The following is a 23,519-nucleotide window of genomic DNA, read 5'->3' as shown; positions in this document are numbered from 1 at the left end:
CACTAAGCCACGCTACTTCCCAAGATGCCCCTAAGCCTTTTTTGTAATTTTTACCTCAGATTTTCCTTCTCTCACAACCCCATCAATCACCCTCCACAAAGCCCTGGAAGACGGAACCACCACCTCAGGTGCTTGTCCACTGTCCCAGGGGAGTGCAGTGGTCTCAGAAATCAATCTGCTGTACTTTCCTTGGTAGAAGTAGGGATTCCAAGAGAATCTAATTTACTCTAACTTCAAAAATCTAAGTAAAGAAGGCCCTTCTTTGAGCATCATTTCTTGAAGACCTTATCCTACAATTAAGCTACCTGGAATACTTGTGCTCATACTAACAGCTCCATTGGGCCCGTCAAAGCCCCACATAAGAGTGTCTTGAGATCTCACGAAGCAATCCTGAAGAGGTCACCTCAGATAATTCAACCAAACCCTTGAGTGAGCCCCACACAGTCCATTCCAGGTGTCCTTCCTCCCTGGTTACTCAAATTACTTTAACAGAATGGGCTTTGGGCAATATTTCATTGGAAAGATTCAAAAAATACCCTTACCCATCCCAGAGTCTTTCTTGGTGCCATCTGATATGATGTCCACATGATCGCTGTCCACATCATAGCTAAAGAAATCATTCAAGTAAGTCTTTGATCTCTGGCCACCAAACACGTATAAACAACGATTTTTCTGCGACAAGAGAAAGGAAACAGAAACTCAGATTTGTTATGCTTACATTCAAAAACATCCTCTCAATAAGCATTCACAGACCCTGAAGGAAATCACTCACAATTTTAAATCCCATGGTAGATGAATAGTCTAATGGCTGGGGAGTCAGAAGTAGGGAGGTCTAACATTGTAGTAGCCAAAAATATGCTCTGGGGTCTTGAGCAAGGGCACTATTTCTTTCTGACTCTGTTTTCATCTTGTTCATAGAGTAGACAAGCTACAATTCACAAACATCCTAAATCTAGTGTTCACCAAAGACGGATAGCTACAGTACTTTTTGTGGTAGTACACAAGGCTACTGTACATCTTAACTAAATACCTGGCATATGCCTTGCATATGTCTGGACAACAATCTCTGGTTCCTATCTCACCGACAACCCTTGCCTTGGCATTCTTACATAATTGATCTATTTTCAGTTTCTGGATCAGTTTATTTAATTCTCCTTTGCTTTTAACTATTGCATCTTCACTGATTTATGTCTGCACATATTCAAGGATGGGAATCCTCTTTTATACCTCTTCTGAATGGTCTCTAGTGCCCAGTTCAGTGTTTTTCACCAGCAGACTTGATAAACACTGTTGATATTGAGACTGATCTCAAGTCTGCATAAATTCTAAACCTCTCATTGCTTGATGACAAGGATTACCAATTTTTACAACTTCACTGTATTGTAATAGCTGCAAGAACCGCAGCCATTAACTTGGGGAAATGTATTAGACAAGTCTAGATGTACCTATGGGGTCTGCCTGAATGAGCAGACAGAGATGGAGGCAGGGGAGAGATGCGGAGGCAGCCCTAACTTCTGACCCTTGCCACAGCTGTTCCAAGACAGAATGAGGGAGGGGGCTGTCACTGTCTCTGCTGCCCAGAGAGCCTGGGAGGCATATAAAGTAAGAAGTCAATAAGATTGGCAGTAGGGGGAGAAGAAAATGGGTGGAGCAAACTCCTGACTGCTTTTCAAACCCCCTCCATATTTTCTGGATTCAAAGACAGCAGCGATGCTTCACTTCTGCCTCTTGCAGTCGCCAAGGTAATCCTAGACAGCTGTGGGAGTGGAGAGAGGAAGGACCGAATTCAGGAAGGCAAGGAGGGGCTAAGGAGTTAGGGGAATAAAGGTCCCAATTACCCAGGCTTTTCCCCAACCCCATTCCAGGCCTCCAGGAGGAATAGTGGCCCCCAGTGAGCGAGAGAACTGAGGCACTAACATTGAAGCAAATAACTGTTTCACCTACAACGGAGCACGTGTATTACGTGTTTTGGATTGAACGCTATTGAGGAATTAATTAAGGAATGTTCTTCCCGTAATGCCTGCCTCCGTGGACCCAAAGTGACACCATTTGGGATGAAAGTGCTGGGTTTATGACCGCATCAGCCCTGTCCTTCAATAACACACCTTCTTTGTTTTAAAAGCACTGAATAAACGTTGGCAGAAATCCTGATGTACCTCTGGCAGTCTACAAAAAATCCAGACAGGTACAATACCACCACCGCCACTGCCCTCGTCTGCCCTCCTCCACTAATGTTACATGGGAGGTTGAACCCCACACATCTGGCCTCAGGTCCAGATGATCAGGACCTAGACAGCACAGGCACAAGCAAGGTGCAACATTAAAGGCAGAGGAACGAAGGAGAATGAATCCATTGTGAAAATCCCCTAGTTTCATTGCTCTCTAATATCGGACCATTTCAAGGAAGAGCAAATGAAAAAAAAAATTAGAAAATCAGTCAAAAGATAGAGTTAACTAGATCTCAAAAATTTACTAGATATGTACTTCTATATTGAGGGCTGCACAAAGTACCAAGATTTTATACAATTTTCTTAAAAACACTTTATCAACTTTTAGGAAACGGTATGGCCTAGTGGAAAGAACACAGGCCTCAAATTCACAGGACCTGGGTTCTAATCTTGTCTCTGCCAAATGTTTGCTGGGTGACCTTGGGCAAGTAACTTCACATCTCTGTGACTCAGTTTCCTCAACTGTAAAATGGGGATTAAATGACTGTTCTCCCTCCTTCTTAGACTGTCAGCTCCATGTGGGACAGGGACTGATTAACTTGTATCTACTACAGTGTTTAGAACAGTGTATGACCCATAGTAAGGGTTTAACAAATACCGCCCCCTCACAAAACAAGAGGAAAAAAAATAGAACAAACAGAAATCGACACACAAGATTCTGTGATGCTTTTTTAGTTCAGCCAAACCTTTCCCTTTTTAGTACTGCATTTCTTTCCCAGTGACTTTTGAATACTATTATTATATACCCCAAAAAAGGATATCAGTTACACATTATCAGTCAACTTGACTAGTGTACTAATTAAATCCCAATCCAGGAAGGCCCTGACAGGCACTCGGCACAATATATAGCAAACAAGTTTCATTTCGTTCTCAGATCCCAAGAACACTTACTAAGATTGAACATAGAAGTGCCATATTTATTATCCAACTGCTATTAAAACTGAAAAGATGAAGATAAGAGGTAGAGGGCACTGGGTGTTCTAGGGATTTTTTTTTTTAATGTCCTAATCGGGTCAAACATTACGATCACGTATTTTAAGTCCCAATATATTCTTACTGAGTGGAAAAGCATGCAGTGTCCTATCCGGGATTGGATGTCTTCAGGTCCGGCGTTACAGGAGTCCTCCCTTAGAAGTTTCCACGTCTGACACTGGCAATTGAACGCAAACAGGCCACTGAACTGTGGTTCGCTGGCTCGGCTATCATCCACGCTGCCATTACAGGTCAAGATTCTGCCTCCAAATGTATAGATCATATGTTTTTCAGAATCCATGCACATCTGCACAGAGGAAGACAATTGTTTAGGTACATTCTTACTCAGTGCGTTGAGATTTTAGTAACATTATGTTATATATTTTTTAAAGCTTCGGAGGATTTAACGTTTGCTCCTCGATAAAACTAAAAAAAAAAGTAAGAAAACACAATTATTCCATAAACTGTGGAAAATATCCAATGAAAGGCAATACTCAGGTTTTGGAACACTATCACTGCAATTTCCTCTTCTAAGTGCTCCAAAAGGGGCAAAAATCCTAGATTAAAGGCACAGTGTAGCATAGTGCAAACTCTCTCTAAGATGCTCCTGTAAACTGCAAGTTTCTGTGGGCAGGCGGTGCACCTACCAACTCTATCACAGGGTACTTTCCCAAGTGCTCTGCACACAGTGAGTGCTCAAATCCAAATGATTGATCGTGCCTGGCGTTCATCACATAGGAGATGTGGCTCATCACATGGCCTCTGAAACAGCTGCCCATGCTTAACCACAGCAGAGGCCTAACCTGGCTTTCACCTCCATTTTCTTCCCTTGAGTCCTCAGGTCCTAATCCTGTGAGCTGAGGTCTTCTGTCACTGGCCTACTGTGTGACCATGGGCAAGTTCTAATCCCGGCTCTGCCACTTCTCTACTGGGAGACCTTGGGCAAATCATTTTACTTCTCTGGACCTCATTACCTCATCTGTAAAATGGGGATTAAGACTTTGAGCCCCATGTGGAAGAGGGACTGTGTCCAACCCAACTTGCTTGTATCTACCCCAGCACTTCGTACAGTGCCTGGCACATAGTAAGCACTTAAATACCACAGTTAAATTACTTAATTTCTCTAGGCCTCGATTTCCTAATCTGTAAAATGGGGATAAGATAGCTTCTGAGTTCCATGTGGGAAAGGGACAGTTTCTGATCTCATAACTTTGTATCTACCAAATGGCTTAATGCAATGTGCCCTGAATAATTATGGTATAAAGTGCTTACTCTTAAAAATTCTCCCTGCCAGTTGCCTAGCTGCACTTGCCCTTTGCCATTTAGGTGAGTGATTGAGGGAGATGAAGGAGTATAACGTCCTTCTGATAGTTTTGCTTCTACGAGCTCTTCGCAGGTCTGGGAGTCAGAAGACCTGGGTTCTAATTCTGGCTCTGCCAAATGCTTCCTGCATGACCTTGGGCAAGTTGCTTCAACTTCTCTGTGCCTCAGTTTCCTCATATGTAAAATGGGGATTAAATCCTACTTACTCCTACTTAGACTGTGAACCCTATGAGAGACAGGGATTGTATCAAACCTGATTATTTTGTATCTACCCTAGCGCTTAAAACAGTGCTTGAAGCCTAGTGTTTAACAAATACCATAATAATAATAATAATAATAATAATAATAATAATAATAATGACCTGTATCCTGGTGGATATTAGCACTTTCTAACACAATGCTGGCATATTTAGCTTCTCAACAACTACAGCTACGCAGTTTATGTTAGAACTAACCTGCCTCCATCCTGCTCTCCCCAACCAAGGCAGATTATAATTTTTCACAAGAGTGTCTGTGGGAAAGGTATTAATGCTTCTTAAGAGCCATTCTGTGTAAGACTCAAATTCAGAAGCACATTCCACCTCACGCCCACAAAGCTTGGGTTAAGCTTTAGATGTGACAGTGAGAGGTTTGTATTTAAATTGTAAATTGTGCATAGAAAATAGCCCTTGAATGCTAAAACACCTTTCCCTCATGATTAAGCATTCTACTGGACTGCCAGCCAGTTCAGAGGAGAGTAGAAATTTAATGCAGGCTCAGTAAAATTTTCCATTTCCAAGCTGCCCGCCCCCAAATTCACAAAGCTTCCCTACATCTACTTCCACTTTCTGGATTTTCCCCCTTGTCCTTTACTTCCAAGTGGTAGGGAGTCTAAACCTTCAATGCTTAAGGAAGATCTTTTAGCAGCAGAGGATGGAGAGGATTGAAGGCAGGAGGGAGGGGGATAGGAGGAGAGAGTAGGTACTAGGAGAAGCAGCATGACAGAGTGAACAGAGCTCGGGCTTTGGAGTCGCAAGTTCATGCGTTCAAATTCTGGCCTCGCCACTTGTCTGCTGGGGGACTCTGGGCGAGTCATTTCTCATCTCTGGGCCTGGTTATCTCACCTGTAAAATGGGGATTAAGAGGGTGAGCCCCGGGTGGGCTAGGGACTGTGTCTAACCTGATTTGCTTGTATCTACCCCAGCGCTTAGTATAGTGCCTGGTACACAGTAAGCCCTTAACAAATACCACAGTTATTATTAGTAGTACTCCCATCACCCAACATAGTTTTTCACTAGAGCGTCAGTTCATGTATCTTGAAGTAGCCCTCACTCATCTGGAAACATAGCAGAATTAGATTGCACAGACCTCCACAGGTTAAGTGTCCTCAGGCTTACTGAGACCCTAGGGGCCTGCTGGGAGTTTGGTTTTTTTATGGTATTTCTTAAACGCTTGCTATGTGTCAGGCACAGTTCTAAGCACTGGAGTAGATACAAGGTAGTCAGGTTGGACACAGCCTATGTCCCATGTGGGGCTCACAGTCTTAATCTCCACTTTACAGATTAACTGAGGCCCAGAAGTGAAATGACTTGCCCAAGGCATAGAGCAGACAAGGGGCATAGCTGTGATTAGAATCACTCAATAGTATTTACTGAGCTCTTACTAAGTGCCGATCTAAGCACTTAGTACAGTTCCTTGGATGCCATGGGAATGACTCGCCCAGTTTCAAACACCCGAAAAGAACTTCTCCAAAGTGTTGGTTTGTTGTAAGTCACTCCACCAGCTTTCCCACACGGTTACCTACCCGCCAATGGGGCTATTTTTAATCTTCCGCGGCAAAAGGGCAACCTCTTCCTTGACTGGTTAAACAATGCTAAGTTTAAAATTGCCTTGGCCTTCTGGGGTCCTGTTTAGAGTAGAAAAATTCTGAAGACCCTTAAAGCCTTCCAGATATTCTGAGGCAAATCATTTTCTCTCTCTTGCATTAAACAGAAGAGATCACTGCTTTTTTGGGTTAAATCCAAGGTAGGGATCGTGCCTACCTTCTTCACAGTTACAAAAATACAGTACCGGCGTTAAATTAGTGTTTTGTTTTGTTCTAAATCAGGTGCACCACTCATCTTGATCTTAGTTTTCTGGTTCTGGGCTACTCTAGTTTAGTAAACATGAGGGAGGATGAAGCTGTCCAGTAAGAAATTTTAATTGCTGGCATTTAATCCCACCCTGATTTACTCTATTTTCTCCTCAGTATTAAGACATCTACTTCTTCAGGGAGGTAGCAATCACCCCTCAGAAGCTGGAAAATAAGATGTCCTCTGCAAACAATGTGGTTCTTTTCCATTTGTCAATGGCTAACATTCTGTTTTTAATAGAGCAGAAGCTGGCCTTGGCTGACTTTTCTGAGTCTTTGTTTTCCGCATCAACATCACTGAGGATGTCAGCAGGAATGTGCACGGCTCTAGGGAGTGTTAGTTCAGCTCAGTGATGTACAGCCAGCAGGAGGAGTTCCAGCCCTGTTTTAGGGACTACCCCCAAGGCTACTGCTATTAATTCCCATCGCTCTCTTGCTCCTTTCTTCACCCCCACCCTGCCACCATTTCTTGCCAACACAAACATCTTTTAAAAAAAAAGAGACAACAACAAACGCACACACAGATAAAGGAATAAAATCTGGAGCTTCCAACCTTTTACAATTTAGAAATGAAAAGGAAAGACCTAGGGTACAAACAGCACTAACGACCCCTCAGTGCCACGTGAAAAGCCACGATGAACACGAGTGACTCTCGACCCCGAAGTTACACCTTTTCCCTCATTCCTTGAGCAACCATCAGGGCCATGTCGTGGCTTCGTTGATGGAGGCAAAAGGCACAAAGTGGGCTCTTACTGCTTATCCCTGCTGATTTGTCCACCTCCATCCCTGTTGCCGTCACCCCAGTGATCTCAAAGGGCTTCTCTCCTCCTCCCCCAGCACCGACAGTAAAGGCGGCATTGGCTGTTTCGTGGGAGGTACAGTGAGCATTAACAGCAAGTAAAGGCAAGTGAGTCCCCGATTTCTGGAGTGATAAAACCTCACTAATTTAACTGAATGGCCTAGGTTTTCAATTTCTTCCAGGAATTTGCAACAGAAAAACAGGTGGCAAAATAATCTTCCCAAATCCCTCTGAGGGATCTCACAGCTTTCTCTTTGTACTATTCACCTAAGCTCTGTATCTCACATTGACCTGACCTTTTTTTTTTTTAAAACACTTTGTTCCCACAGTTTTACAGTTTTGGCAGAATACAATACTTCATTAATGAATGAACCATACACAGAGTAGGGCCTGAGTACCTGGCTCCTCCTCATCCAGTGGGGAACAAAATAATGAGGATGGAAAAAAGGAGCATCTCCATACCGACTAGGAAAATATTGACATGTAGAAGCATTTCCCTCTCGCGTCACAAGGGGTTCATTAACAGCTCAGGGATTAGACCTAAAGTCAAGCCTGCGGTGGAACTCAAACAACTGCCTGAAATGTTTTTTCTGAGCTGCAGACCTGATGGTCGAACACCAGCTTGGGCCCTCCATTGGCAGCAGTGTCCTCGCTTAGTAACATCCAAGTGTTTGAGTCAATGTCGTAGCGGTAGAAGTCACTTTTCAGAGATTTGCTATTCCGCACAGAGGAGTCCAGGTAGCGTCCCAGCGTATAGATCTGTCTTCGTTGAATATCAATGCACATTTTGTGACAGGATCGAGCACTGGGCCCATTCTGTTTCAAAAAAAAAAAAAAGGAGAAAAAAAATCAATCAATAGTATTTGAGTGCCTACTGCGTATACAGCACTTTATAATAAGCACATGGGAGAAAAAATAGAAGTGAAAGTTACGTGACTATCGACTGATCATTCGCTATGTACCAATCTCTGTGCTAAATACTGGAGTAGATACAAATATAACAGGTCAGACCCAATCTCAGTCCCTTCTCCAGGAGTTTACCACCCCATAAATATCGACATATGGGAAGTTTTCGATTTACAACCCTTGAGGATATATCGATTTTTGACTTCACAATATGAGCCTCCTTTACGGCACCAGCTCAGGGGACTCACGGCCAGGGAGGGTGCAAGGAAGCTGTGGGGAAGCGGGGAAATAAACGAAAAAGTCCCACACACAATAGGGTGAGAGAGAAAGTTTAAGGAGGTGGGGAGGACAGATGGAAGAGGCCTCTAGGTGGGGATTACTTGATCACCAGGGAGAGTTAACAAATTTATTTTACTTCCTATGAAATAAAAATCGGTCATCCAACAATGAAACTTCTGTCAATCAATAGAAATATAATCACATCTACAATTGATTAGTCAGTTCTGGATAAATCAGTTTAAGAATGGGGTATCTGCACTTGGTTCAGGAACCAAAGTTCCTAATTTATTAAATTGTTCCTATGAGATAATTGGTTCCAACTCATTTTGACTTAAGACACATTTCTAGCAATCAACTGTGGTCATAGGCCCAAGAACTGCCTGTGCTCTAATCCATTCATTCAACTGAATTTATTGAGCGCTTACTGTGTGCAGAGCTATTTAATACCCTTCTTCCCTACCATCAGATTTGATCTACTAATGTTGGTAATGTCAGCTTTTTAATAAAATGCTTTAAGTTAACACAAAGTGAATCAGCATCAAGCTGCTTGAAAAAAAGTTTGTGTGTCTGGTTAAGATAGACTGGAGAAGCATCACGGACTAGTGAAAAAAGAGCATGGGTCCGGGTGTCAGACGACTTGGACTCCAATCTCAGCAATGCCAATCACTTGCTGTGTGATTTTGGGCAAGTCAGTTAACTTATCTGTACCTCAGTTTCCTCATCTGCAAAACAAGGATTGAGACTGTGAGCACCACGTGGGATAGGGCTATGTCCAACCTGATTAGCTTTAACCTACCCCATTATTTAGAACAGTGTCTGACCCAAGTAAACTCTTAACAAATACCATTGAAAAAAACAATGAAATCTGAAATAAAATTGCAATCTCATTTACTTGCTATCTTTAGTGACACTTGCTATTCTTATGAGAAAAATGAATTTCCACAAGGGGAAAGAAAATGCTTAGTAAAACCGGCACTTTGTTTAATAAGAGCCACCCAACTTTTTACTTTACCTTAATTAGAGTTAGAGCCATTAAAAAGATCAAAGTGGTCGCAGCACAGGCCAAGGCATGATTAGGCTTCTAAGGGTTTGTCGACTACTCGTCTACTGCACTAATAAATCAAGCTTTAATTTTAGCCTCAGATGGAAACCACCCTTAACTGGAAACACAAAATGAATACAATGCTGCATACTGGGCACAGTATTATGGGCTCTCTGGATTAAAAGATTTACAACAGTTCTCTGCCTTCCACCACCACACCATAAAAAAGCCAATGTAAACAACAGGTAAACTGAGGCAAATTTCAACATTATTTGCCTAAAGGCTTAAAAGAATCAGCCAGTGGAAAATCAGAGATTAGCATTCATTTTGGTGCTACTTTTTAAGGGGTTCTCTCACAGTGGCAATTATTCTACCAGTTTCCGTCACTCCTGTAAGAGATGTGGAACAGATGAGCTGAAATTACAAAGTTGTTTCCGAGCCATTCGAGTACACATTAAAATCAAATCAACTTGGGAAATAATGATGATCAGGCCAATGGTGCTGAAAAACAAATGTTTAGAAAAGAGGATTGGAAAAGAAGAATTTATAATGGCAAAGACCTACCACAAAGACAACCTCAGGTTTGCGTACCCAACACGCGGTCTAAGCCAAACAAAACTATTCAAATGAAAACTCTGAGATCTGCTCCAATATGTATGGCTTGAAAGGTTCCATCACAGACTTCTGTCCAAAGGTCAGACCTCCTGAGATGCAGCCGGGAAGTTCACCTTACTGGAAGTCAGGTGCATATGTGTTCTTTGCTGACACTATACTGGTGACGTACACAACATTCGCCTTCTATTACGCTGAATGCTAATAACATTCTCAGGGCTATACACAACATGAACAATTTTAGTCAGTGTTCTACCTCAGATCCACGTAAGTGATGGCTTGTCAAACAATATGGGAAACAAGGACAACCCTGGGTCTTAATACAGGAAATTCTCTTCCTTAACCCTCACACTCAATGAGCCATATGAATAGCTAGAATTCCAGCTCATGGGTAATATTAGGATGTGGTCTGTGCTCAAATTCATGGCTGCAGTACGGAGATCAGTGATTTTTCAAGCGCTCAAAAACACTTCCCTTTTACTATAACTAATAACTTGTTCAGACTGTCATTATTTTTGAGGAGAAAAAGGACCAAGAACCATGGTTGAGATCTGACACAATTTTCAATCTAACCCACCAATCCTGATTTAGAAATTTGATGTTTTCACATTTTACCAATGTAAGAGTTTTCCTTCATTCCTTCATTCAATCCTATTTATTGAGCACTTACTGTGCGTAGAGCACCGTACTAAGCGCTTGGAAAGTACAATTTGGCAATAAAAAGAGACAATCCACCCAGACTGGGCTTACAGTCTAGAAGGGGGGAAACAGACATCAAATAAACAGGCATTAATATAAATATAATTATAGATATGTACAGACACACACACACACACACATATATATATTTCCTCCTCTCAGTCTTCTAGACTGTAAGCTCCTTGTGGGCATGGAACGTGTCTACCAACTCTGTTATAATGTATTCTCCCAAGCACAAAATATGCACTCAAATAAATATGACTGAACAATCGATTGGAGTTTTAGTTCAGCTTAATGCTTCACAAGAAGCACTGTGGCCTAGTGGAAACAGCATGGACAGAGGTCAGAGGACCTGAGTTCTAATCCCTGCAATGCCACTGGCCTGTTGTGTGACTTTGGGCAAGCTACTTAACAACTCTGTGCCTCCGTTCCCTCATCTGTAAAATGGAGATTAAATATCTGTGCTCCTTCCAACTTAGACTGTGAGCCCTAACTGAGATAGGTACTATGTCCACCTGATTATCCGGTATCTACCCTAGTGCTTAGAACAGTGTTTGGCACACAGTAAGCACATAAACAACTATTATTATTATTATGACCAAAGAAACAAGACACATCTGCTACTTATATTGTGTCTACCTAGCACTGAGTACAGTGCTTGACACATAATGAGCAAAACCACAATTATGATTATTGTGTTATTTTCCTTCTAGGAGCTTACAAATTAATGGGGAGGCAAAAACAAAAGATATTTACAAACAGTGGGAGCAGGAGGAAAATCAAAGATTAACAGGTCTTAGAAATAGATTAATGAATCAGTAGTATTTACTGAGCACCTACTGTGTGCAGATCATGGTACTAAGCAGTTGGGCGAATACGATACAGTCAGAAGATGATCCTTACCCTCAAGAAGCCTAAAAGTCTAGCAAGGGAGACAAACTCAAAATTATTCCAAGAAAGAGGCAGATAAATGAAAAATGGATATGGAGACGAGTGAGTACTTAAATAGTAGGGTATGTAACCTGATATGTACATAAGTATTGCAGGGGCATAAATGAAAAATTGATGCAGGAGATAGAAGGGGAATTTGCCCTGGAGAGAACAGTCAGGAAATGCCTCCTGGAGGAGACTTGATTTCAAAAGGGCTCTAAAAATGGGGAGAGCTGTTGACTGGCAGGCAAAGGGGGAAGGAGTTCCAAGGAGAGGGAAGGGTGTGAGCAAGGGGATGGAGGCAGGAGGAACAAAAACAAGAAACTGGGAGTAGGTTAGCTTGAGCGAAGCGAAAATAATTGATAAAGTATAGGGCTTTTGCCACAGCGAGTTAAAGTCAAAGTTGTGGCAGTCAAAAGGGTCTTCTAAAGCTCATTTAAAATAGTAACCCACTGGGGGCTAATGGAGAACCAATTTGCAACCACTGACAGTCATATTCCAGGATAATATGAATTCTCAATAGTTCCCATTTGGTTGTCTTTGCAATTTTATTGAGTGGCTGAAAGGAGGCTTGTCATGTGATCCTGGCATTCTGCTTGTAAAGATTAGATGACATGCCAGGCATAACCACATGGCACTGCACCCAATCAGCACCAAATCGCCCTGTGGCAGGAATGTCTACGAGGCATTTTAAGAACCTGTTAAGGACCGAAGGCCCATTACAGCAACGAAGCAATTCTGGTGAGCTACAAAGAAAATACTCAAGAATAAAGGCTCCATCAAAGCACTACCAAAAAAGGCTAAATGGAATTTCCTCCCTTGAAAGAAAGTCTGGGATAATCACCTGTTCTCCTCCCTACTTAGACTGTGAGCCCTATGTGATAAAGAGACTGTATTGGACCTCATTATGTTGTATCTACCCCACCACTTAGTAGAGTCTTGACGTATAGTAAGCGCTTAACAAACGCCATTATTATCACTCCAGTACGGTCTAACTGTAAGGCAGAAAAGAGGTAACTAGATCAGTGGTTTTCAACCTATGGAGAAAAACGTTGAAGCTTCTCAAAATCTCTTCTGACTTGATGGAACTGCAGAAGCCACTCATTCGTTATCATTATTAGTTGTGAGAGAGAGAATGTGTACGGAAATACTATTTGCAGAAAATATTCATGCATAAAGAGAAGGCCGTGCCTGCCTGCTCTGAACAATTTGTTCAAGAAGAGATTATAATGGCTCAGAATAAAATGTCCACCCCAACCAAGAGGATTTTTTTAGAATGTCGAGCAGGCCCTCAAGAGAATTTAATGCTCCATGGACTGCAGTTAGAAAAACCACTAGAAGAGATGATCTCACTGTCCCTTCGAGTTCTTTGGTTTCTATAAAATTAAATCGAAGCAGCACTAAAGGGAAGGATAATAAAAGCCCAAGGGCCTCCGCAATGGAACAAAAATGAAAGGTCCAGGTCATCAACATCACAGTTTAGCTGACAAGACTTGACCCAAAGTCCCTTAAGCGGTGAAGAAAAACAAAATTCAAGACCAAATAAAAGGCTAGCTGCACTTTAGCAAGCATTCAAAAGAGGTAAACATGTAGAAAAATCAGAGTTCCTACCAAAACCCCATAGAAAGGAATCCGGTGCCAGCTAAAACTTTTGTTATTAAGATAGCTTGTGCAAGAGAAAATTAGTATTCAAGTATTCAACTGCTTTGATTTGTTAACAGATAGCCTGTCATCAATTCAATTTGAGCGGTCTTCATTTTTAAGGTACAGATCCCTGCACTACGGATGCTGATCCTGTTAAATAGAGATGAGTGCATAACACTAAATATATTTGTTTTCACAGATGTAGCATGATGTTATCTGCAGCCCACAAACACACTGATAAAAATGCCAAAAATTGATAATACAGAGCAGGTGGGATTCCATTTTAATCAATCATACCTGATTGTTTTTTGTGTGTGGAGTACTGAATTAAGCGCTTAGGAGAGTAAAATAATCAGAGTCGGTAAACATGTTCCCTGCTCCCCAGGACCTACCTTTATAACAAAGAGTTCACTACAAAAAATGTTTTTCAAAGTTGAGGCCAAAGACTCAATGCTTATTAAGTTTCACAATGAACTTAATAATGAATAATGAATGATAATAATGGTATTTTTTAGTCCCTAACTACATACTAAGCATTGGCTAGATGAAAATGAACCAAAAAGATGCAGTCCCTGCCCCACATGGGGCTCAGAGACACATCCTAGGTTACCACCACTCCAGGACACAACCAGTAATGTTTGCTGCACACACCTCTCCCCGCCCCACCCCAACACAATCATTTCTTTATGATTTTTGCTAAACTGTGTTCCAGATGCTGTACTAAGCACTGTGCATCGACAAGCTAATCAGGTTAGACACAGTCCATGTGCCACATGGGGCTCTCAGTCTTGATTTCCATTTTAGAGATGAGGAAACTGAGGCCCAGAGAAGTGAAGTGATTGGCGAAGGTCACCTAGCTGACAAGTAGTGGATCCAGGTGCTTCTGACTTCAGGGCCACTAGACCACGCTGCTTCTCAGGTTAGTCCAACAGGAGTGAAGAGAATGAGTCGGGAAGTAGCAAGCCGAGAGAGGAGACATATAAGGTTAGGCAAGTTAGTTGAGAGCCTTAAAGCCAAATGTTAATTTCTGTTTGATGCGGAGAGACCCAGGAAGTCAGCAGAGGAGTCTGAGGAGTGAAACAAGAGGGAAGAGCAAAACTAAACACTACAACGGGTCATGAATTCTTATCCCAGCTCTGCCACTCTTCTGCTGTGCGACCTTGGGAAAGTCACAACTTCGACGGATCTCAGTTACCTCATCTGTAAAATGGGGAGTGAGACTGTGAGCCCCACGTGGGACTGCGACTCTGTCCAATCCGATCTGTTTGTATCCACCCCAGCGCTTAGTACAATGCCTGGCACATAGTAAGTTCCTAACAAATATTCATTCATTCAAATGTATTTATTGAGAACTTACTGGGTGCAAAGAACTGAACTAAGCATTTGGGAAAGTTCAATACAACAACAAATAGATTCCCTGTCCACAGTGAGCTCACAGTCCAGAGGGGCATCTTAGCGCTTAGCTTAGGTGCTTAGTACAGTGCTCTGCACACAGTGAGTGCTCAATAAATATGACTGAATGGAGGGGGAGACACATTAATATGCATCAATAAAAAATAAATTATAGACATATACATATGTGCTGTGGGGGTGGGAGGGAGGATGAATGAAGGGAGCAAGTCAGGGCAATGCAGAAGCGAGTAGCAGAAGAGGAGAGGAGGACTTAGTCAGGGAAGGCTTCTTGGAGGAGAAATAATAGAAACACCAAATAACGAATATCACCATCATTATGATCCATACATGTATTGTAGACTGGGGAAAGAAGATGCTGAAGGCAGGGAGACCAGAAAGGGGGTTGGTACAACAGGCTGGCCGAGACAGAACTAAAGTTTGGACTACAGTCGTGACTGTTTGAGTGGACAGGAAGGAGAGGATCTCGTGCGGCATTATGAAGAAAAAACTGGCATAATGTGACAGTGGCCTCAAAGTGAAAACTGAAAGAGAGAGCAAGGATAATAGGGAGGTCGTGGGCTCCTGGGACAGAGATGGGAAAGCCAGGAGGAGCGGGGTGGATTTCGGAGGCAGAAGATGAATAATTCTAGTAGAAATATTAGTAGTAGAGAAACAGCGTGGCTCAGTGGAAAGAACTCGGGCTTGGGAGTCAGAGGTCATGGGTTCTAATTCTGGCTCCGCCGCTTGCCAGCTGTGTGACTTTGGGCAAGTCACTTAACTTCTCTGTGCCTCAGTGATCTCATCTGTAAAATGGGGATTAAAACTGTGAGCCCCACATGGGACAATCTGATCACCTTGTATCCCCCCAGCGCTTAGAACAGTGCTTTGCACATAGTAAGCGCTTAACAAATACCACCATTATTAAATATTGGTGTTTAAGATGCCGCTACACAGTAAGCTCGTTGTGGGCAGGGAATATGTCTGTTTATTGTTATATCGCACTTTCCTAGTCCCATATCCACAGAGGTTGATGTTGCCAAAACCAACTTGGCAGCAGTCTGAGGGCCTAAAGGCAGGGAGGAAAACTGGGTGGTAGGATACGTGGGGTTAACCCCTCTCTACCCTCAAGACTTTCTGATTGGCTGCATCACCTGCAGTCTTGCTCTGCAGTCCTTGGGACCTCCAGGGGGTGTGAAATTAAACGGCGGCGAAAAAGAGCGATATAGGAAGAGGAGGAACCCAAAGCCAGCAGAGAAGTTCTCAAAGAGATCAACTGGTAATAATAAGAAAAAAATAACCACGATAATAGTTGTGGTATTTGTTAAGTGCTTACTATGTGCAGGCACTGTTCTAAGCACTGGGGCAGATAGCAGCTAATTGGGCTGGATACAGTCCATGTCCCATACTTCCTGTTTTACAGATGAGGGATATGAGGCACAGAGAAGTGAAGTGCTTGCTCTAGGTCACACAGCAGACAAGTGGCAGGGCTGGGATAAAAACCCAGGTCCTACTGACTCCCAGGCCCGAGCTCTATTCAGTAGACCACGCTTCTTCTCTTCCACCAACCAAGACCTTTAAAGAACATCTCCTCTTAACTATGGTCGCCTTTAGTAGCAATACATGCTAAACTAATCCTTCCCTACTAAATAGTGTTGATACTGGCCAAGCACCAGAAAACATTAGTGAAGGTCCTTAAGATCCACAGATAGCATATTATGTAAAATGCAGGCAAGCTGGACTTTTCCTACAGTGGAGTTACACAAGATTTCTCTGATAAAATGATCAAATTTGCTTTGAAACTGGAAGGAAAAAGGCCTTTTGCACTGAATTTAAGGGCTACACATGAGAAGGAAAAGTTTTAAATTGGTCAGTCAGTTGGTTACATTCCCACACTTGGGATGCTTTCTTTTTGGTAATTAGCCTGATCAAAATGATTGCTCTTTCCCACTTCTTTCCCCCCTCCTCACTACCACATCGAAGCCTGTTTTTGATGAGGTGGGGAGGGGGGACTGGCGGAGTGATGGAAAACTAAGGAACTCAATCGAAAATCAAGGAACTCAATTGAAAATCATAACCTTCCAGTTTTATTGTGAACAAAACCATAAATTTTATCAAGATGTTGCACAATGTGTCGGACTAAAGATGACTATCTTCCATCTTGTTCACCATTCTCAAGTTGCTTTCTGTGGCATTCAAATTCCTTCCCTCTCTGGGTCTTTTGCCCTTTCCTTTCCCTCCTCCCTCTCTCCCCTCCCCAATGAAAAGCTTTAACAAGTCTGCATTTCATTCCCCCCTCCCCTGAGTTCTATGTGGATTTTCACTTTCTCTCTCTTCTTCCTTCCCAAGCATTCTCATGTGATTCCGCTCTTCTTTTTACAGAATCACAGTATCACAGACCTGGAAGGGACTTCCAAAAATCATCAGATCCAGGCAGATGAACGATTAAACCCTCCCAGACAGATGGTTGATTATTCTTCCTTTAAAGGGTTTACTTATAGCCTATTTTTGGTTTGTATTATTTGTTCCCTACTCTTTTACCTACACTATACTTACAATTTTTATTCATTTGTCTTCCCCATTGGATTGTAAGCTCCTCAAAGACAGGGTTCATGTCTTCCTTTCACTGTTTCCCAGCGCTGCCCACTCTAAGCACTTAAACATTTCTGATGCTGCAGAATTTTAGGGATCAGACTCCACTGGACCTCGCTTCTGTTTTGAGTCTACGATCTTCCTATTGGTCCCTGGTGGCCTATCAGCCTCATGAAAACCTTTCGTATATACTGGAAGACAGTTAGAAAAAAAGTCTCCTTTAGACTAAACAAACCCCGGTTCCTTTAACCTACCATTTGTGCAATGATTTTCCCCCCCTTTAAGTCTCTTTGCTATCTTTTTTTACCTGGATCAACTCCAGTGTTTTTCTATCTCCATCTTAAAGTCTGGTAATCCAAACTGGACAGAGTACTCTGATACGTGTATAACCTGAACAGTGACTGGAAAAAAGGCTGCTTCTCATCTCTTATTTTCTGCACCACCCCATCTATTTTAAAAGGGTGCAAAATGACTTCTCTACTAACTTAGTAAAGCATATAACCAATCACAAAGGAATAGCTAGGCAGCTAATAACAGGGAACTGCCTCGTTTTGTACTAAGTGCTGAGAACAGATGTAGGAGCGGTAAGTTAACAAAATGCAAATAAGATGTTAAAATGTGGGAAATCACACTGATCAGTACTGAAGACACTTTGCAGAGCTTCCTAGAACAATAATGCATGACGTTAGTCAATAAAGAACGGTTTATCACGAGCTAGAATATGTCAGCAGGCACTTGGCAAACCAGATACAGGGTGTCACATGAGACCATGATCAAAGCAGTCAAAAGCATATTTGATTAGTTCACTTTCATTAAACAGTCACACAGAAGTGACACAGAACGACACCAGTATTTTCTCCCAAACTTCCCTCAGAGCATTCAATCGTATTTATTGAGTATTTACTGTGTGTAGAGCACTGTACTAAGCACTTGGGCGAGTACAATATAACAATATAGACAGAGACATTTCCTGCCCACGGTGAGTTTATAGTCTAGAGGGAGAGGCAGACATAATATAACATATATATATATACAAAAAATTAATATAATTAACAGATATGTACCTAAGTGCTGGGGGGCTGGTGGGAGGAAGGAACAAATCGGGGTGATGCAGAAAGGAGAGGGAGAAAAGAAAATGAGGGCATAGAGAAGGCCTCTTGAAGGAAATGTGCCTTCAATAATGCTTTGTAGGTGAAGAGAGTAACTGATATAAAGAGGGAAAGCAATCAAACCTGCTGGGGTATAAAAGCTGCTAGGAATGGAAGCTTCCATTCGCAATCTAAAATGAAGACAGTAACATCAAAGAAGGTGACCTTCTTCCTCAATGATTCGCTATTATGCCATCTAGCCTCCGGGCTCAAAAAGGTACCAGAAAATTCAGCCACAGTGATCTTGGCCTTTCCAAATCCTGCCGTTCAAAGCAGCCAGCCTTAATTACCACTTAAGTAAGGCCAGTATGAGAGTACTAGGAAGTAAAGCAAGCCCAATACTTAAAAGATATTTACTTAACAGATGGTCAGGTTTTATTCTAATCTCTTGTTCTCATTGGAAGAGTTTTGAATTAGCTTTTTTTGGGGGGGGGGGGGGTCTTAAACAACATTCTCTCAAACCTTCTGAGCATACAAAACCCTGAAAAATCAGATTATTTTCACACGCTAAGTGAAACCATCTAAACCTGAAATCGGTCTACTCTGGTCCTGAAACCGGAACTGAGTTCCTGCAAATGGGAACACAGGAGCCATTCAGAAGTAAAATGTGTGGACAAGTGAAAATGGATTTGACAGAGAATGCATGTGACTGAATGAGCAAAGAGTGTGTGGGCAGATCAGAATGTTCACCCAAAGACGTCTAACTCTACATCGTGACAATGAGGTGTCTGTTACCCAGACAAAGGCGGCAGTGATACAGCTTAATCTGCACAAAATGCCTTGATGGATTTAGTACCAAGGATGAGCTTATTTTATCCAGAAAATACACAGTAAATATCCCATATGAGAAAGAGAATTTCCTTTTCATCACATTGGCAATAGTATTTAAACATCGCTAAAGAAAATGACTACATTATAGTGCTTTTCCCCAGGTTGGGTCTGCCCAGATTCAGTTAAGTAAATGACTGCTTAACTATTATTATTATTCCTGATAATAATAATAGTAGTATTATTAAGCACCTACTATGTGCCAGGCCCTTTACGAAGCACTGGGGTGGATACAAGGAAATCGGGTTGGACACAGTCCCTGTCCTATGTGGGGCTCACAGTCTCAATCCTCATTTTACAGATGAGATAACTGAGGCACAGAGAAGTTAAGTGACTTGATGGTATAGTGGATAGAGCTTGGGCCTGGGAGTCAGAAGGTCATGGGTTCTAATCCCAGCTCCACCACTTGTCTATGTGACCTTGGGCCAGCCACAACTTCTCAGTGCCTCAGTTTCCTCAAATGTAAAATGGGGATGCAATACCTTTTCTCTCTCCTATTTAGACTGCATGGGACAGGGACTAGTATGACCTGATTAACTTATATCTAGTGCAGTGCTTAGAACAGTGCTTGACACATAGTAATTGCTTAACAAATACCATAAAAATAAAAAAGCTACTAATACCCATCAGCAATTAATTTCATCATTATAAGCAACTTTGGACAACAGCTGACTACACCAAGAGACTACTAAGAAAAATGAAATATTCTAGCCTCTGTTTTACCTTTATGAAATCTTTATGCTTTATGAAATCTCAAACATAATTCTCAACTAATAAGAAACTGCTTCCAGTTTTTAGCATTTATATCTATATGTATAATTCCAACCCACATTCAAATACAGGAAGCCTGGACTCCTACTCCAAAAGAGAGGAAAAGGAAGAATTACAAAGTCCCAACTCAGAAAAAGAATAAAAGCAATGGCAAAAAAAAGTGTTACATGGCACCAAAAGACAAAACAATAGCGTTTGCCAAAATGAAAAATACTAATGACTAGGAGAACGCAAACTAGGGGAAATCCAGAAAAATGACAAATCTTGAAAAAAAAAAAAAACCCATCCAGAACTACTTGCAAATAAATCAGAATCTGGGAAAAAGTAACCCTAAAAGTGAGCAAAGGAACACTACAAGTAAAAATAGAAGGGAGATACCAGTACAAAGACGAATGGGAAAATAGCTGTGTAAGAGATAGAGAACCTGGTTTATTTATATGCATCCCAGTAAGTAGCAGGTTTCTTCCTCAAATTTTCTTTTAAATCTTCTGGCATGGCTCTAAATATGCAAAGCACTTAAATGATTTAGATGTTCAAGAAGCTTCCTCATTGGGAAGGAGAGAGAGAGAGAGAGAGAGAGAGAGAGAGAGAGAGAGAGAGGGAACGCGAACCAACACATATGGCTTAAGAGCTGGAAAACCCACAAGGTTTCCTAAAGGATTTCCCTGAGTTCAGACAAAATTAATCTCTTTACCAACACAACTCCTAAGATTTTCAGCCTTTCCTCTCATCCCTCCCAACCTAACCAGATTTGAGTTTTACCGGCCAACTTGAGTTCCCTATTTTCATAGCAAAAATGCACACAAAACGCCACCATTCCCTTCTTTCAAGAATTTGAACATTTTTTTTCCATTCCCAGGGAAAAATGGATCCGAGGTTAAATCTTGGGGTGACCTATATTTACCAACATTTTATCCGGCAGTCTGTTCATCAAAAAGAGTAATAAGGATATTCGTCCAGGTCTATATATATAGAGTCTGTTCAGCATGGTCAAACTTCCTTTAAAAGGCAAGGAATTTAGAATTTTAAATTCCTATCATATCGGATCAAACTGTACTAACAAATTTGACATTTTTCCCCTCCCCAAGAAAGAAAATCAGCAAAGGAAAATTGAAAAGGAGGCTGACCGGTTTAAATGCGGATATAAATTTTTCCCTCAACATTCTCACAAAAGATTTTTCAAAATAAACACGGTTAGGTCAGGCTTCAGAAAAGCAGGAGCAGAAAAAAGCCAACACCCCGAGACATAAAAATCATCAGAGGTCGGAACAGCCACATTTTTGTGTTTGGTAACCTTTTGCTGGCAAGGGACCAATCTTTGTACTAGAGGGATTGGGTGTGTTTGTTTATTAAAGTTAAGAGACCAAGGATAAAATGTCTCTTACGGACAAAAAGAGTATCTTCGGGAGCCACCTGGATAGTGTCCAAACTGAGTTCAAGGAGAGTGCAGCTGATCATTTTCTCTTTCAATACTGCCTTGGAAACTTTGGCTGAAAGGCCAAGCTATCTCCAGTAGAATGCTTGGGCTCAAGAGTTATTCCAAGCCAAAATAAGAGATCAACGTGGCTCTGAGTCTGTTTCACACTTTTTGGATTCTGTCTCTAAAATGCAAAAAACTAAATTGTTATCCCTCCACTTTTCCGCATCTGTGGAGGGCCATGAATTAAGTCCAAACTTCCCTTTTTCAGTAAGAATGCAGTTCCATTTCAATTGTTCCCATTCTCCGCATACTAGTGAGGACATAGAGGAGGAGGAGACAGATTGCAAAGTGGAGAATAATTACAGGAGGGATTAATAATATTATGATCCCAATTTATCTGATGAAGAAGCCAAGGCATGGAGAGGTTAAGTGATTTAACCAATGCTCAGAGGGAGCCAATTATCAATGATGGGATTAGAACACTCAGAACCTGACTTAGCAACCTATTGGTTTAGCTTGCTGACTCACTCTCCCTCCTGGTGGGCAAAGTAAATTTCTTTTGGTGTGGTGAATGATTTGAAAGTAAAGCAGACAGCGACAGGGAGGATGGAAAAAAAATCTGAAGCCTACTCAGAGAAGTACAGTTTTATTTTTGGTTTAAAAGCTTCCGACGTGTCCAATAAGTCAGAACTTTGGACGCACCCCATAAAAAGAAGAAAATGGATGAGAAAGACTGTGCTGTGTGCACCAGATTCTGCTATGCTAAGAGAGATATCTTTGCAGATGCAAGATTTCAGTGGTATTCACACAGACCTTTAAAGGAGTACAGGTGTGCAGAATAATTCTGCAGTAAAGATGGCAAAGACAGCTTTTAAAGTGGAACCAATCAATCAATGGTAATTTTTAAGTACTTACTGTGTTGCAGAGCACTGTACTAAGCATTTGGGAGAGTACAATGTAACTGAGTTGGTAGACATGTTCCCGGTCCCGTAACAGAACCCAAGACCCAAAAGACCCCACTAGACTGTAAGCTTGCTGTGGGCAAGGACTGTGTCTGTTCTATTGTTGTGCTGTCCTCTCTCTAGGGCTTAGTACACCGCTCTGCACACAGTAAGTGATCAATAAATATGATTGATTGAATTTTAAAAAAACCTTTTTTTAAAAAAAAAAGTTATTTGTAAAGTGCTTAGTATGTGCCAGGCATTGTTCTAAGCGCTGGGGTAGATATGAGCTAATCATATAGGGCCCAGTTAATGTCATGGCCTCACGCTATCTCTCCCCATTTTATAGATGAGGTAACTGAGACACAGAGAAGTGAACTGACTTGCCCAAGGTCACAGAGCAAATGGGAGAGCTGGTATTAGAATTCAGGTCCTCTGACTCCCAGGGCAGTGCTCTTTCCACTAGGCTACACTGCTTCCCAGAAGATGGTCTTTACAAAGAATGCAGTCTCAGTAGAATGTGGTGTTTCATATATTCCACGAAGGTTTTCTGCTTCTAAGAAAAGATACCGAGTTCAGTTCCAAAAACCAGGTCCTAGATGATCTGTTACAATGGCCACTTATGGGCCCAACGAGAAGCAGAGAGGAATGCTTTGAATTAGACAACAGGTATTTCTGTTCAAAGTGTGCCTATTACTCACAAGCATCGCAATATACAAGTAGGTTTAGTCACCATTAAAATCTGGTCTTGCATTCTAATTCAAACAACCCACAGTAACAACAGAGTTGAGGCAGATTGGGTATTCATGAGCATACTTCTGACCTTACCTATTTAAGAGGGTTGTTTTTTTTTAAAATAATTAAACTCCAAACTTGAGAGATGAAA

At 41.7% G+C, this 23,519-nt stretch overlaps 1 protein-coding gene across 2 annotated transcripts in view; it reads right to left on the bottom strand.

Annotated features, from left to right (window-relative positions):
* Positions 1–23,519, bottom strand: part of MKLN1 (muskelin 1) — a 191,490-nt gene that overhangs the window by 58,911 nt on the left and 109,060 nt on the right. For both annotated transcript variants that reach the window (XM_029073153.1, XM_007671025.2), the window contains exons 10-12: positions 8,036–8,248; positions 3,286–3,507; positions 543–672 (exon numbers count right to left, since the gene is read on the bottom strand). In XM_029073153.1, the coding sequence (XP_028928986.1) occupies positions 543–672; positions 3,286–3,507; positions 8,036–8,248 (565 nt within the window). The remainder of the gene's footprint in view (positions 1–542; positions 673–3,285; positions 3,508–8,035; positions 8,249–23,519) is intronic.

This window comes from Ornithorhynchus anatinus, chromosome 10 (assembly GCF_004115215.2).
Source record: "Ornithorhynchus anatinus isolate Pmale09 chromosome 10, mOrnAna1.pri.v4, whole genome shotgun sequence".
Taxonomy (NCBI): domain Eukaryota; kingdom Metazoa; phylum Chordata; class Mammalia; order Monotremata; family Ornithorhynchidae; genus Ornithorhynchus; species Ornithorhynchus anatinus.
This window is presented reverse-complemented; position numbering and strand designations above follow the sequence as displayed.